The sequence below is a fragment of the Littorina saxatilis genome, linkage group LG15, assembly GCF_037325665.1.
Source record: "Littorina saxatilis isolate snail1 linkage group LG15, US_GU_Lsax_2.0, whole genome shotgun sequence".
NCBI classification, from domain to species: Eukaryota; Metazoa; Mollusca; class Gastropoda; order Littorinimorpha; family Littorinidae; genus Littorina; species Littorina saxatilis.
This window is the reverse complement of record NC_090259.1, coordinates 32,977,238-32,992,237: the sequence shown is the minus strand read 5'-3', so window position 1 is coordinate 32,992,237 and position 15,000 is coordinate 32,977,238. Positions and strand designations below refer to the sequence as shown.

Sequence of the window (15,000 nt, the reverse complement as noted above, 5' to 3'; positions counted from 1 at the left end):
AGAGGGAGAGAGAGACAGAGAGAGAGAGAAAAAAGGAGAGAGAGAAACGGACAGACAGATAGACCGACAAACGGACAGTGACACGAACTCACATTCCAACAGCGCCAGAAATACCACCAACAGCCACCGTACTCATGACGAATACTTTGTTTTTCCCGTAGAAGCGGAGGAATTCTTGGAAGGCACCCTTATCTGGGGACTGCTTCTTTCGATGCTGGACCGAACCGAATTCAGATTCCTCTTCCTTTTTCTCTTCTGTATCTGTTTGCTGTCCCCCTTCTGCTTCAGTTGTGCGTTCTTTTTCAGATGTTTGAGCACGTGCGCCGCGCTGTCTCAACTGTGTGGGGGTTTCCGAGGTGCGAGCACTGTCGTCGCCTCTACTCGTGATGTTTGTATGGTCTTCTGCAACTCTGGTGCATTCCTTCCCTCCCTCTGAGGGTTTCTCACTTTCCTCTTTTCCTTCACTTCCTTTGCCAGACTCAGATCCTGAGTCAGTTTCTGCCAGGGTTTTATTATTGTCACCCGACTGAGATCCCGAGTTAATTTCTGTCAAATTCGTTTGGCGGGTTTTATTCTCACTAGGTAAAGAGTGTGAGTCAGCTTCTGGCAAGGTTTTCTTGGCAGACGAGCGCGTGGTCACGCCCGTTGCTTCTGCTTCTGTGTTTTTGGTTCCATGGTGTCGCTGATCAGAGCTGCTTCCTGGGTGAGAAGACATCAGTGTGTGATGGGGTGGCTCTTACACCGGAGGTCTGAGGTCGCTTGAGTTTTAAACTGGTCCAGCTGAAAGACCAACACTTCTGTTGACTCTAAACAGAAGTGAACACATTTTGAACACATTTCGGGATTATCTGTTAGCGCCATGATTTAATTGACATGTACATGTACCTTATGAACAAACAAACAAATCAAAACACCTACCCATACACCGCTAACCCTTCCCTGATGTAATAAGTATTTCAATCACGAATTCGTCATGATCTCGAAGCCATTTTTTTATCCATTATAAGCTTCATTCCGGCGGCTTTTGTAAGCTTCTGAGATAATGCGCACACGTTTTTGGGAAATGTGTAATCAATGTAAACCCGCTTATCCCCCCCTCTGCTTCTTTTTCTCTGTAAACTTGTAGGGCTAGTTATTTTTCGGTAACTTACCCAACAACCAAAATCACTTACCCAACAACGGGCCTGAATCCTCGATAGCTCACGGGTAGGGACTGTACACATTGTGGATCTACTTTTTGCGACTCAAAAGTTCAGAACACTCTAACGTACAAAATATACATTTCTGGAGCAAACAATACAACCATACCGCATTTAAACCAGCAACTACGGGCTTGAACACATGAATCTCAATATCAAATCCATGAGTTTGGTTGTTTTCTGAATTCAGATCTGCCGTGCACAATCGTTTATCGCTAGCAAGATTCCAAGGAAAAGTAACTCTCATACTTTGTCTAGCGACACGAGTAGTTCCCCTTCCAGATTTCGGCTGCACCGACAAGACTGCAATCCGACGGTCAGTTTTCAACAATATTTCATTTTATAAACAGATCACACGCAATCAATTGCAAACATTTAATCAACTTGAAGAACATGCAGCGGTTTCATACACTATTTTGCCCCAGAAAACTAAACTTCATACAGTTTTTAGCGTTGGAACACGGGTGTAAAACTTCGTCTGCTAGTCACATTCGAGGAAAGAACATTTCCTGAGCGATACCAAAACATGAACAGAACACACACTATCTGCCTTTACCGCCACAGCAGAATGACAACATAACTGTATACTTGATTTTAGTTCAAAACATGGAAACTGACAAGAAGTGTGAACAAATTTGAATGATTTGCACGGAACTATACAACCGCGCATTAATCGATCGCCTGCGCAGGTAGACTGGTTGGGTGAATATGATTTGATCAAACTTTCGCACAAAAACTCCTCTTTTCTTTGAATAACTGAAGAAAGGAGGGATAAAGAGGTTACATACCTCGTCTCAGTGATTATCAAAAATAATGGTCTCAGTTCGCGGTCATGAAAAAGCTCGCTGAAGCTCGCATTTTTCATGATCCGCTAACTTCGACCATTATTTTTGATAATCACTGAGACTCGGCATGTAACCTCTACCTATCTTGTCGTGGAGCATGTTGATTAGTCTGGCAACATATACCGTAAACTACCTTGTACACGCCCAGTATCGAGTAAACGCCCACCCCCTACTTTGGGCCAAAAGCTGTGCATAGGGCATACTACCTAGTAAACGCCCACCCCCCGCTTAATTCTGGGATGTCACAAAAAATATTTTTGGAAAATTTGTCTTGAGTTATAGTAAACTTCTGCATGCGGTACATAGAATTCACCCGAGTTTCAAATGACAAGATGCCGTTATAAAGGCATACCGTTGATTAATACTCTCACCGCATTCAGTTGCAGCTGAGTAATAAAAGAGAATTGAGATTTTTAAAGCTCTTTTGAAGTTGAAAATAATGTGATGGCTTAAAATGAATAAGTGCAAATGAACTGACTGCCGTGTGTGCTTGTTTGTGATGTTTGTTCGCGTTGACTAACGCTGGTTCCACGAAGCAGAACTTTAGTTAGTTTCCACTTGAGTTATGTTACAGCAATTGTTTTAGATTTATTTCATGATTTGCTTTTAGGTTACGTTCTGGCGAGGCACTTGCATACACACGAACTCGTGTGTGTCAAACTGAAAGAGACAGAGAGCGTGGACAATTTTTCTACAGAAACAAGTCCCATTATTTGATACCAAGCAACCAAATATGTATATTTCTAACGAGAAACTGGTCATGCCCAGGGTGCTGTTTCTTGTGAACGCCCACCCCCCAACTTTTGGGCTGAATTGGTGCATAGGGGGGGATACACAGCGTGTGCTCCGCGTGTATCTGGCGTTGGTCAGTCTAGCGCGCTCTGCGTGTGTCTGGCGTTGGTCTAGCGCGCTCTGCGTGTGTCTGGCGTTGGTCTAGCGCGCTCTGCGTGTGTCTGGCGTCCTTCTGGCGTGTACATTCATGCGTCGAGCTCCGCGCACATTTTTGTGCATGCTCAAAAATCCCAACGCACACAGCGAATGACAACGAATGCATAGCGTTGGTCCAGCGCGCTGGACGAACGAGTTACGAATAATGACGCACACCCAACGAACGACAACGTACAGGCCAAAATTGCGATGTTTTGAGTGCGCCGGCCGTGCGTCGTGTATGTGTGACTCCCGCATAAGGAAAATTATATTCCTACTGCTCTGGTAATTCAGAATTTGTGTCAGCTCCCGAGGCCGTTTTCTTGTTTGTCGAATGTCACAGTGTGTGTGTGTGTGTGCGTGTGCGTGTGAGTATGAGTGTGAGTGTGTACGTGTGTGTGTGTGTGTGCGTGCCGGTGTGCCTGTCCGTCGGTATGTCTGTCTCTGTGCGAGCGTGCGTCTGTGTTCGTCTGTCTGTCTGTCTGTACGAGTTTGTGTGTGTGTGTGTGTGTTAATTGAGAAATTGTAGCTAGCATGTAGCTCTCCATGAAGAAAGCAGAGCACGTCGACACGAACATGCAGTACCGGTTTCAATCAGTGCAAAGTTCGTTCTGCGTGTGATGGTTGTTCTAGTCATAGCGACATCATAGTGTCATTGTTTGCAGGTAATCTCCAATAACTCCAAACTCCCGTCCTAGGCCCCCCCCCCCCCCCCCACCTACCCCCACCCCAAGCCCCATCTTCTCTCTCTGTAGTGTGTGTCCGGGTGCGTCCGCACTTCTCTCTCTCTCTCTCTCCCTCTCTCTCTCTCTCTCCCTCTCTCTCTCTCTTTCTCTCTCCCTCTCTCTCCCTCTCTCTCTCTCCCTCTCTTCTCTCTCTCTCTCTCTCTCTCTCAAGCATTTAACACACACACACACACGCACACACACACACACATACACACGCACACACACACACATACACCTCAAACACACACACACACAACCTCAAACACAGACAGACAGACAGAGACAGACAGCCAAACAGACACACAGACACACGCAGACACACACACACACACACACACACACACACATCACATGACATACACAGACAGACAGACAGACAGACATGCAAGCACACACACACACACACGGCACATCAAACTCACCTTCACACAGACAGCATGCAGCGACTTGCAACCCAGACACTCTCAAGCTGTGACACAAAACTTGCGGGCTCCTTGCAAAGCACTACTCAGTTGTTCTTTTGTCCAGTTCCTCTCAGCGAAATCTATTGCTGAAGGCCCACTGCGTTGACAGGTTATATCGACATGAAGGCGGGGCCTCAAAAGGCTTGCACTACGGTGTTTGGCAGGATTGCCCCCGTAATGGTTTTACCGCGAGGGCGTCAAACATTACTTATAATCTGATTGGCAGGAGTTTGAAGTTTCTTCCATAATCAGTGGACGGAGGGTGTGGGTGAGCACAACACTGGATGATAGTAGTATGTCGTAGTAGTGGACTGTAAATAATGATCGACCGGCGATTTGATACAAGCTCCTGTGGTCTTGTCCTCAAACTGCACCTTCACAGATGAGAGAGTGTTTGCAAACTGTTCTTGCGCTGCTAGAGACAGACGACACAAAGTAGTAAATATATGGAATGGCTAAATTAAAATCGTGTATGTAATTTACTGAACATGTGAAAGGTCTTCCGCCGCGCAAGTCGAGTACTTACACTCGGAACTGCATAACAACCGGGTAGAGTTGGTTTTTTTGTGTCGCATTATAGGGGAAAGGCTCCTAATATGGACCGGCTCCTAATATGGACCACCTCCTGTTCTGACAAACTAACGGCGCTAGAGCGCTCAAAACAATTTCATTCGCTGTATTCACCCTCTCTGGATAACTTGCACATGTCAAAACAGTTGCAGAAACACATACCTCAAAACCGTTAGGTTTTTTTTCTCTTTTTTCACTTTTGGCAGCGTTCACTCTAAATTTGCCGCCTAAAACGGACTCGTTTCTGTCCACAGCCAAAGCTTTTATCACACAAAATTTGCTATATATGACAGCTAAGACAGTATTTGTTACATTTTAGCAGTGTTGACCCCGAGTTTCTCCTGCAAATAAAAAAATAATAGCAAAATCTCAAAGTATGTGCGAGTCCCTTAATATGGACCACTTTCAACAAATCGAAGAAAATAAAAGCTAAAGGCTATTTTCATTAATTCATTAAGAAGCTTGCTGGAAATAACCTATAACTAGTCCTCGAGATTTAAAAAAAAATATATAACAAAAAGTCTTCTTTTCGTGGAAGTTGATAATTTCACTTATTTTCACTCTGTTTTTGATAAGCTACTTTAGTTTCCTGGTGTGCTTTAAATAATGCTCTCATCGACCCGAAACAGATAAATCTAAAGCATATTTTAATTAGTCTGACTTGTACACTAAGTTGTATCATGTTATTTTGAAGTATAGGGGGCTTTTTACAGTGATTCGTGAAGGCCGCTTGACTGGTCCATATTAGGCGCCCAGGCTCCTAATATGGACCATTTGAGTGATTTTTTCTGTATTTAATTTTTGCTGAATGTCTATCAAAGCTATTTCACTCTAATTAGTCCTAATGGTTAACCTAAGAGAGGACTACCAAACACAAAATGAAACTTCTTCGCAAGAAAACAAGCTAGTTATCAGCATGAAACAAAAAGTGGTCCATATTAGGCCGAGCCCTTCCCCTGATTGTACAGTACGCCGGAAAGCGGCCTTGGCCATCCAGTGTTGTGTTACTAATAGCCGAACAAGGCAGCATTAATAGCTATTTTGCTGTGAAGCCTCTTGAACACTATCTGAGATTGAGTGTGCAATGCAACGACAGTTTACAGGTCGAACAATTAAGTCATAAACAAGACAAATATACGACTTACTGCTCCCTGGGGGCCTAGTTTGCCTCAACACCGTGACCGGACGTGACCCTGAACAGCTGAACAAGTCAATGACGAGATCCCGAAACCGAACTGAGAAGTCAAGTCATAAATTCATAATGTAATTCCCGCAACAGCTATAGTAGTATAGATATTATCTATCAGTCCATTTACTCGGTACACTTCATGACGTGCCATTTAGCTGGCATGCTTTGACACAGCACTGAAGATAACACAACACTTGATGTAACTTGACTTGAAGATATCCACTGAGTTTCAGTTCTGCGGAATGGAAAGCCACTGCAGATAAATATATATAGCCTTTCCTGGCGAAACGTTGGAGGCTTGCGTGACAAGTTAGGCGGCTACTGAAATATGACGCAGACCGCCGAAATACGCCGTTGAACACCGACGTGTCCGTTACGACCAATTATACGACAGACTGCAAGGTCATGCGCTAAAACTGCCGTCAAATAAAAATGATATACGTAGCTCTCCTGCTCGCAGCGCACTTTTTTTTTAAAGGGAAATCGGGGATTCCCCATTAGTGCATCCAAATACGCGGCAGAAAGGGTTCCAACTTACACTGCGTTTAATCCACATTTTCGGCGAAAATAACATTAAAGATCCGTCAGAAAGAAAAGATTTTTGACTTGATCGATTTATCACGTCAAATCAAATGTGAACCCAGGTGCAGTGCTGCATTTAGCGGTGTGATTAGGTGATGCGCGCAGTGATACAAATCGACTTGTGTTTACATGATGTCATCGGCGCGCAAAGTGCATATAAATAGGACGTGACCATGCGCGTGCAAACAGCGCTGTGTTGATGTCGCCCATCTAATTTCTAAATACCAGGAAGCAGACTTTCGCTCCATACAGAGTTGATCAATGTCTGCAAACTGCGGACATATTCAGTCTATCAAAGTCTGCTTGTAGTGCAAGATTAGTTGCTGACACTTGAACGTTTAGTCAAGTTTAATACGGTGGATCTTGCCTGGTAAACAAACTCTGCAGACTGAACGGTTACAGGCCTTGGGTTGAAAATTCAGCGGAGCAAAAAGTGGTGTGCAGTATTTCGTTGTGCAACTGAGTTGTGCCAAAGGCAGCAAGCGCACACTGACGGCACTGACACGTACTCTTTTCGGGTTGCAGGTGAGTGACTCTGCTCTGCGGGCTGAAACTAATGATGTCGGTGTCGATGGATGTGTGTCACTTATCCGGTGTGTGTGTGTGTGTGTGTATGTGTGTGTGTCAGTGTGTGTGTGTTTGTCACGTGTGCCTGAGTGTGTGTGTGTGCGCGTGCGTGTGTGTGTTTGTGTGAACCGTGTGTCAGTGTGTGTGTGTGTGTGTGTGTGTGTGTGTGTGTGTGTGTGTGTGTGTGTGTCAGTATATGTGTGTGTGTGTCAGTATGTGTGTGTGTGTGTGTCGGTGTGTGTGTGTGTGTGTGTGTGTGTATGTCAGTGTGTGTGTGTATGTCAGTGTGTGTGTGTGTGTGTGTGTATGTGTGTCAGTGTGCGGTGTATCTGTGTGTGTGTGTGTGTGTGTGTGTCAGCCGTGTGTGTGTGTGTGTGTGTGTGTGTGTGTGTGTGTGTGTGCGTGTGGCAGTGTACGTGTGTGTGTGTGTGACGGTATTCCCACACGCACTCGATTTCTTCACGAGTGGACCATTATGTTTGTATACTGTACCCGACCCTTTAGGCAATCATTAACCGCACTTCTTCATCGGGAACAACATAAAAAGTCTTGTGGGCAACAAGGACATTTATGGGAAATCGGAATTCCTCTGCTGTAACCTCATGAATATTAATGAGTAGCACATGGACCAATCGCTGGGCAATGCCTTCCAGCCAGCTTAGCGTGGATGCTTTCCCCTTGACCGCGTTCGGTCACTCTCTTCTTTGTCTACCTACAGACAACATCATTATTTTTGCTCTGTCTCTACTTTTGACTTATTCTTCGTCTTTTTCCTAACTTCTCTTCTTTATACTTCCTTCTCGCTCTCTTGTGTCTTCTATTCTTCTACTTGATCCCGTGTCTTCGCTTCAACGATCTTTCTTTCTTTCTTTCTTTATTTGGTGTTTAACGTCGTTTTCAACCATTCAAGGTTATATCGCGACGGCTTCAACGATCATTAAGGTACTGTTATCAGTGATGTACATCAAGTTTTTCTGGCAGCCTTTATGACAATTGTCCTGAAGACTGAAAATCAATAGGGCACAGTGTCCTGAGATTGCAATTTCAATAGGACAAGAACACGACTCGTAAAACCGCATTTAAAAAGATTTTTCAGTTTAAATTCTTCCACCTTCCGTGACTGTCATGACTAGATACTCAAAGGATTGAATCACATTTCAAAGTTATTTGAACAGTTGTCGGGTTTTTTTCACTGCCCATCTGTCGACAATGTTTTTCAGGTAGGCATCTGACCGTTCTGCGGGTCCCTCAAGTTTTGCTTTCAGGATCATGTCCTGGGTTTTGACACACAATCGGTTTCTTCGAGCACAACGTTTTTTCTGGATATTATGACGAAAAGTAATGCCTTGCGCATGTGCGAACATGCACGGGTGGTTCCCATTGGTTTAAACGATTTATTGCTGAGCCAATGAATGCACTCGAGGCACCATATGGGTTCGGTTTTCTTTTTTACATTTAGTCAAGTTTTGACTAAATGTTTTAACGTAGAGGGGGGAATCGAGACGAGGGTCGTGGTGTATGTGCGTGTGTGTGTGTGTGTGTGTGTGTGTGTGTGTAGAGCGATTCAGACTAAACTACTGGACCGATCTTTATGAAATTTGACATGAGAGTTCCTGGGTATGAAATCCCCAGACGTTTTTTTCATTTTTTTGATAAATGTCTTTGATGACGTCATATCTGGCTTTTCGTGAAAGTTGAGGCGGCACTGTCACGCCCTCATTTTTCAACCAAATTGGTTGAAATGTTGGTCAAGTAATCTTCGACGAAGCCCGGACTTCGGTATTGCATTTCAGCTTGGTGGCTTAAAAATTAATTAATGACTTTGGTCATTAAAAATATGAAAATTGTAAAAAAAAATAAAAATTTATAAAACGATCCAAATTTACGTCCATCTTATTCTCCATCATTGTCTGATTCCAAAAACATATAAATATGTTATATTTGGATTAAAAACAAGCTCTGACAATTAAATATATAAAAATTATTATCAAAATTAAATTGTCGAAATCAATTTAAAAACACTTTCATCTTATTCCTTGTCGGTTCCTGATTCCAAAAACATATAGATATGATATGTTTGGATTAAAAACACGCTCAGAAAGTTAAAACAAAGAGAGGTACAGAAAAGCGTGCTATCCTTCTTAGCGCAACTACTACCCCGCTCTTCTTGTCAATTTTACTGCCTTTGCCATGAGCGGTGGACTGACGATGCTACGAGTATACGGTCTTGCTGAAAAATGGCATTGCGTTCAGTTTCATTCTGTGAGTTCGACAGCTACTTGACTAAATCAGTGTTGTATTTTCGCCTTACGCGACTTGTTTCTTCTTGATCCAACTTGAGGATAAATTAATTCAAAGAATCAGATCCCATATGAACAATCTGGTCACACGCAGTGCATACTTTCGCTTGGCAAAACCGAAACCAGCTTTCCTCACGCAGTGTTTACTTTCGCTTGGCAAAACCGAAACAAGCTTTCCTCTTGAAAATTGAACAGTCCGCATGTCCGCTTCAGTGTCAAAAACGATCGGACCCTTGACCACTTCTTCTGTAGGTTAATCGGACCTGTGTCCTGCTGGGGTTAAAGCTATAGGTCCTGGGGAAATTGGATCGGTCAGAGACCAGAGACGGCGACTAAACAGAATGTACATCACTGGTTATTCATTCTATTTTTCTTCGTTGTTGATCTTATTTTGCCGTGATGCCAGGAAAGCACGCCGTGATTGTCGGCCATTCTATTAGCGGGCGGCTACGAACCGCGGTTTAGCCTACGCGGGTCGAACAGACCCTCGGTTTTTCCCCCGATTTCAAATTTGCGGGAAAGGTCGATTCAGTAAAGTTTTTGTGTCGCGGGGGAAAGACTTTGGACACTTTAGAAACGAAAAGAAGACATACCAGCCCTTTCGGTACGGAAACCCCCCAGTTATTCCTGATCATAGGCGATAACGATATTTCCTTCGACACTGACCCGAACTGAACGGGTTGCACGGGTTAGCCGGTCGGATTCTTGCAGTTGCGTCTGTGATAGCAGCTCGAACCGGGGCTCACGTCATCATTTCTAAGCTTTTACCTCGGCAACGTGCCCCTTCGTGTGTAATAAAACGAATGAATGAAGCCACTCGGGAAGAAAAACACGCCAGTTTGCACCAGTTTTATTAATGCACCAGTTTTATAAATCAGTTCGCGGTACCTTGTTGGCTGGCGCTAAAAAGCCCCCGCGGGTGTGAGTTTTGCCATGCCGCGCCCTACATTTTCGAAATTCCAACATGTCGGCTGTTTTCGGAATGACGTCATGATCGGCTCCCTCCGTGGAATGTGCTATTTTTGTTTCGGTCCGCATGAATGATGTCCCTCTATCCGTACTGACTAGCATACTATTGCTTCCTTCAGGGACCTATATAGGTCTATGCTTCCTTTGATTGCCGAGCACTGGTTCTATGCCACCGTGCACTTTCTATTGATTGCCAAGCACTGGCTGTATGCCACCTTGCACTTTGTTATTGCCAAGCACTGGTTCTATGCCACGGTGCATTTTCTGTTATTGCCGAGCACTGGCCCATGCCACCTTGCACTTTATGTTATTGCCAAGCACTGGCACTATGCCACCGTGCACTTTATATTGATTGCCAAGCACTGGTTTTATGCCACGGTGCACTTGATGTTATTGCCAAGCACTGGCCCATGCCACCGTGCACTTTATGTTCTTGCCAAGCACTGGTTCTATGCCACCGTGCACTTTCTTTTGATTGCCAAGCACTGGCTCTATGCCACCTTGCACTTTATTGCCAAGCACTGGTTCTATGCCACGGTGCATTTACTGTTATTGCCAAGCACTGGCTCATGCCACCGTGCACTCTATGTTGATTTCAAGCTCTGGCCCTATGCCACCTTGCACTTTATGTTGATTGCCAAGCACTGGCACAATGCCACCTTGCACTTTATGTTGATTGCCAAGCACTGGCCACCGTGCACTTTATGTTTTTTTTTAATTTTTTTTTTTATTTTCTTCTTTTTTTTTTTCGACCTCAGTTGCATGCAAGGCTGCTTCAACCCATCTTTTTTTGCCTCTTTCGTCTTTCTTTTTTTTTTTTTTTTTTTTTTTTTTTTTTTTTTTTTCTTTCTTTTTGGGCGGTGATCATATCCTTCTTCATTGGTCTTTTTTTTTAATGAAATTTTAATTTTGTTTTCTTTTACATTACAGGTTACATTTCCATTAGATTACTTTTTAATTCAACAACAATTTAACTAATGTCTGCGTGTATGTGCGTGTGTGTGTGTGTGTGTGTGTGCAGGGCCGGACCAAATGAGTTGTAAGGGGGGGGGTTCCTCCTTTTTTGCGGGGGCAAATCAGCGAAGTGGCGAAGCCACAAGCGCGCGCCTGCAAAGCAGGCGCGCGAACTAGGGGGGTCCGGGGGCATGCTCCCCCGGAAAATTTTTGAAAAACGGTTAAAATCTATGCAATCTGGTGCATTCTGGGCCTTGTTTTGAGGGTTAAGAGCAGCATTGTTTTGGTGCTAAAACTAGTAAAAAAAACAAACACTCAAAGCAAGGTACATGCTTTTTCCAGGGGTGGGGTTCCGGAACCCCTGGAACCACCCCTGGGTCCGGCCCTGTGTGTGTGTGTGTGTGCGTGTGTGTGTGTGTGTGTTGTTGTTGTTGTTGATTGCCAAGCACTGGCACTATGCCACCGTGCACTTTATGTTGATTGCCAAGCACTGGCTAAACTATCGATTATGGGGCGGCTGCTTGTGCGCACATCGTGACGATTCGCGTGTTGCTTTACCTGTGCAGACAAATCGATCGTCTGGCACTGCACTGCATGCGTAATGGCAAACCACCTTTACGGGTTCCACGAAGACTTGCAGAACCACAACTACACTGAAAGTTCATACTACACGATAGGACACATGTGATTCTACGCTAACAATTCTAGCTAAAAGGCTATATCTTCCCAGCGACATCAACAACAAACTAGAAAACTCACATACACATGCACACGCACACACATATCCTTGGTGGATGATGACATTATTCAGTTTTACTGCAGTAAAACTGAATAATGTCATCATCCGCCCCAACAGTCGGTTTTACTGCATTAAAACTTTTTTTTACTGCAGTAAAACTAAAACAAGTCGCGTAAGGCGAAAATACAATACAGTCGAGACCGGATGTAAGAAAGTCGTCGGGACCCACTTTTTGTCTTTCATACATCCGGTCTTTACTAAATCCGGTTAACCGGATGTATGAAAATATTGTGGATTGACTTTCATACATCCGGCCACGCGTCTGTTACTTGATAAAAGTAGGTTTTTTTTCATTATCATATCATTTTTGTATTTATTTGTTTTTTTATGTTTAAATGTTTTGATACATATCCTTGTTAGAAGAAAAGGGTTGTGAATAACAAGTGGAAAAGTACATGTACTTACATACACTGACACAGTCAGGACAACCGATAGAAAGAGCAACTGTTTGCATAAGGCCGTGCACTCTCCGCCCCCCCCCCCCCCGTCCCTCTGTGTGTGTGTGTGTGCGCGCGTACGTGCGTGCGCACGTGTGTGTGTGTGTGTGTGTGTGGCTCAGCTGTATTGTGTGTATTCCCTCCACAACCCTTTTGCGCTTTTGACAATGTTTTTGGTCGTGGAAGCTTTGTAATGACCGTTGGCGTAGCAAATAACATTTTCTGAGTTCTCTCTCTCCCTCTCCCCCTCTCTCTCTCTCTCTCTCTCTCTCTCTCTCTCTCTCTCTCTCTCTCTCTCTCTCTCTCTCTCTCTCTCTCTCTCTCTCTCTCTCTCTCTCTCCAAAACGCACACATTTATAACACACACACACACACACGCGCGCGCACTGAATACAAAAAAGTGAGTTAAACTTAAAACCAGTTTAATGGATTAAAACAACAACAACATAAAACAAGTCGCGTAAGGCGAAAATACAATATTTAGTCAAGTAGCTGTCGAACTCACAGAATGAAACTGAACGCAATGCAATTTTTCAGCAAGACCGTATACTCATAGCATCGTCAGTCCACCGTTCAGGCAGTGAAATTGACAAGAAGAGCGGTTTAGTAGTTGCGCTGAGAAGGATAGCACGCTTTTCTATACCTCTCTTCGTTTTAACTTTCTGAGCGTGTTTTTAATCCAAACATATCATATCTATATGTTTTTGGAATGAGGAACCGACAATGAATAAGATGAAAGTGTTTTTAAATTGATTTGGACATTTTAATTTTGATAATAATTTTTATATTTTTAATTTTCAGAGCTTGTTTTTAATTCAAATATAACATATTTATATGTTTTTGGAATCAGCAAATGATGGAGAATAAGATAAACGTAAATTTGGATCGTTTTATAATTTTTTATTTTTTTTTACAATTTTCAGATTTTTAATGACCAAAGTCATTAATTAATTTTTAAGCCACCAAGCTGAAATGCAATACCGAAGTCCGGGCTTCGTCGAACATTACTTGACCAAAATTTCAACCAATTTGGTTGAAAAATGAGAGCGTGACAGTGCCGCCTCAACTTTCACGAAAAGCCGGATATGACGTCATCAAAGACATTTATCGAAAAAAGGAGAAAAACGTTCGGGGATATCAATCCCAGGAACTCTCATGTAAAATTTCATAAAGATCGGCCCAGTAGTTTGGTCTGAATCGCTCTACACGCACGCACGCACGCACGCACGCACGCACGCACACACACACACACACACACACACATACACCACGACCCTCGTTTCGATTCCCCCTCGATGTTAAAATATTTAGTCAAAACTTGACTAAATATAAAAAAAACTGAGTCACACCCACGACCAATGCCTCTGGTTCTAATTGTACAAAAAATGCCTTCCTGGGCTATTATGGCTCTTCAGTCATGACAAATTTATAACAGGCTAAAATGACTGAATAGAGAAACAAAACAGATGAGTTAAACATAAAATCAGTTTAATGGATAAAATCAACAACAACAACAACAAGAACACAAAAACAACAACAAGAACATAAAAACAACAACATAAAATACAACAAAATAAAATACAACAACATAAAATACAACAACATAAAAAAAAACCATAAAAAGATAACAACTGATTCACATCCATGACCAATGTCTCTGGTTATAAATGTAACAAAAATGCCTTCTGGGCTTTTATGGGTCTTCGTGACGAATTTGTAACAGGTTAAAAAAAATGATTGAATGGAGAAACAAATTAAACAGAACAACTCCTTGACAGCTATAGAATCTGGATAAAAATCAGTTGGTGGGGAAGTTTTCAGGGCATCCTCCTTTAGACTACCTTTGTGGACACCACCCGCTCAAAATGGCCACAGAGATTTCGGAGGTAAATTTTCTCCTCGGACCTGTCTACCCCATTTGTCGGGAAAAGGGGTGGGTGTGGCAGCCATCCCCGCGAGCATTCGGAAGTGGCTGTGTACACCACAATGGTGGTTTGAAGGAGTGTGGCAGCCGCGAATATCTCTACATCCGAACCCCATGAACGGGGTCGGAGGGTGTTGTGAGCGAGATAATCACCTACAGTCTCCATCCACGTATGCAGAGAAAGCCTGGTGATTCCTGCACATGGTGTCGATTATTTTTTCTCGGACAACCATGTGCTGAGCCTGGCTACCACACAAATCAAGGCTTATGGCACGATACAGGCAGTTAGAAGGGAAATTACTCTTACCACACTTTGGTGACTTGGGTCTACTTTCGTTTTCTTACAACCGGTCTTGCAACAACGCATTTGTGCTGCTCGGGACCAGAGATTTGCTTTCATACAACCGGACTTTTATACATCCGATTTTCATACAACCGGAAAATTCTAAGTAATAACAAAGAGTAGCTTCTGCCGGGACCCTGCCTACCCCTTTCATACATCCAGACTTTCATACATCCGGTGTTTTATACATCCGGTCTATACTG

At 43.4% G+C, this 15,000-nt stretch overlaps 2 protein-coding genes across 4 annotated transcripts in view; one reads left to right on the top strand and one right to left on the bottom strand.

Annotated features, from left to right (window-relative positions):
• Positions 1 to 6,381, bottom strand: part of LOC138949092 (uncharacterized) — a 17,062-nt gene extending 10,681 nt beyond the window's left edge. Inside the window, exons 1-3 of one of the 3 annotated variants that reach the window (XM_070320829.1) lie at positions 5,879 to 6,381; positions 4,122 to 4,260; positions 93 to 806 (exon numbers count right to left, since the gene is read on the bottom strand). In XM_070320829.1, the coding sequence (XP_070176930.1) occupies positions 93 to 715 (623 nt within the window). In that variant the 5' untranslated portion in view covers positions 716 to 806; positions 4,122 to 4,260; positions 5,879 to 6,381. Of the gene's footprint in view, positions 1 to 92; positions 807 to 4,121; positions 4,444 to 5,878 lie in introns of those variants that run through there. The other 2 variants (XM_070320831.1, XM_070320830.1) reach the window with 2 other exon arrangements.
• Positions 6,382 to 6,655: 274 nt separating this feature from the next.
• Positions 6,656 to 15,000, top strand: part of LOC138949094 (uncharacterized) — a 27,993-nt gene continuing 19,648 nt past the window's right edge. The window contains exon 1 of the mRNA XM_070320832.1: positions 6,656 to 7,029. The gene's annotated coding sequence lies outside the window, so the exon portion shown is untranslated. The remainder of the gene's footprint in view (positions 7,030 to 15,000) is intronic.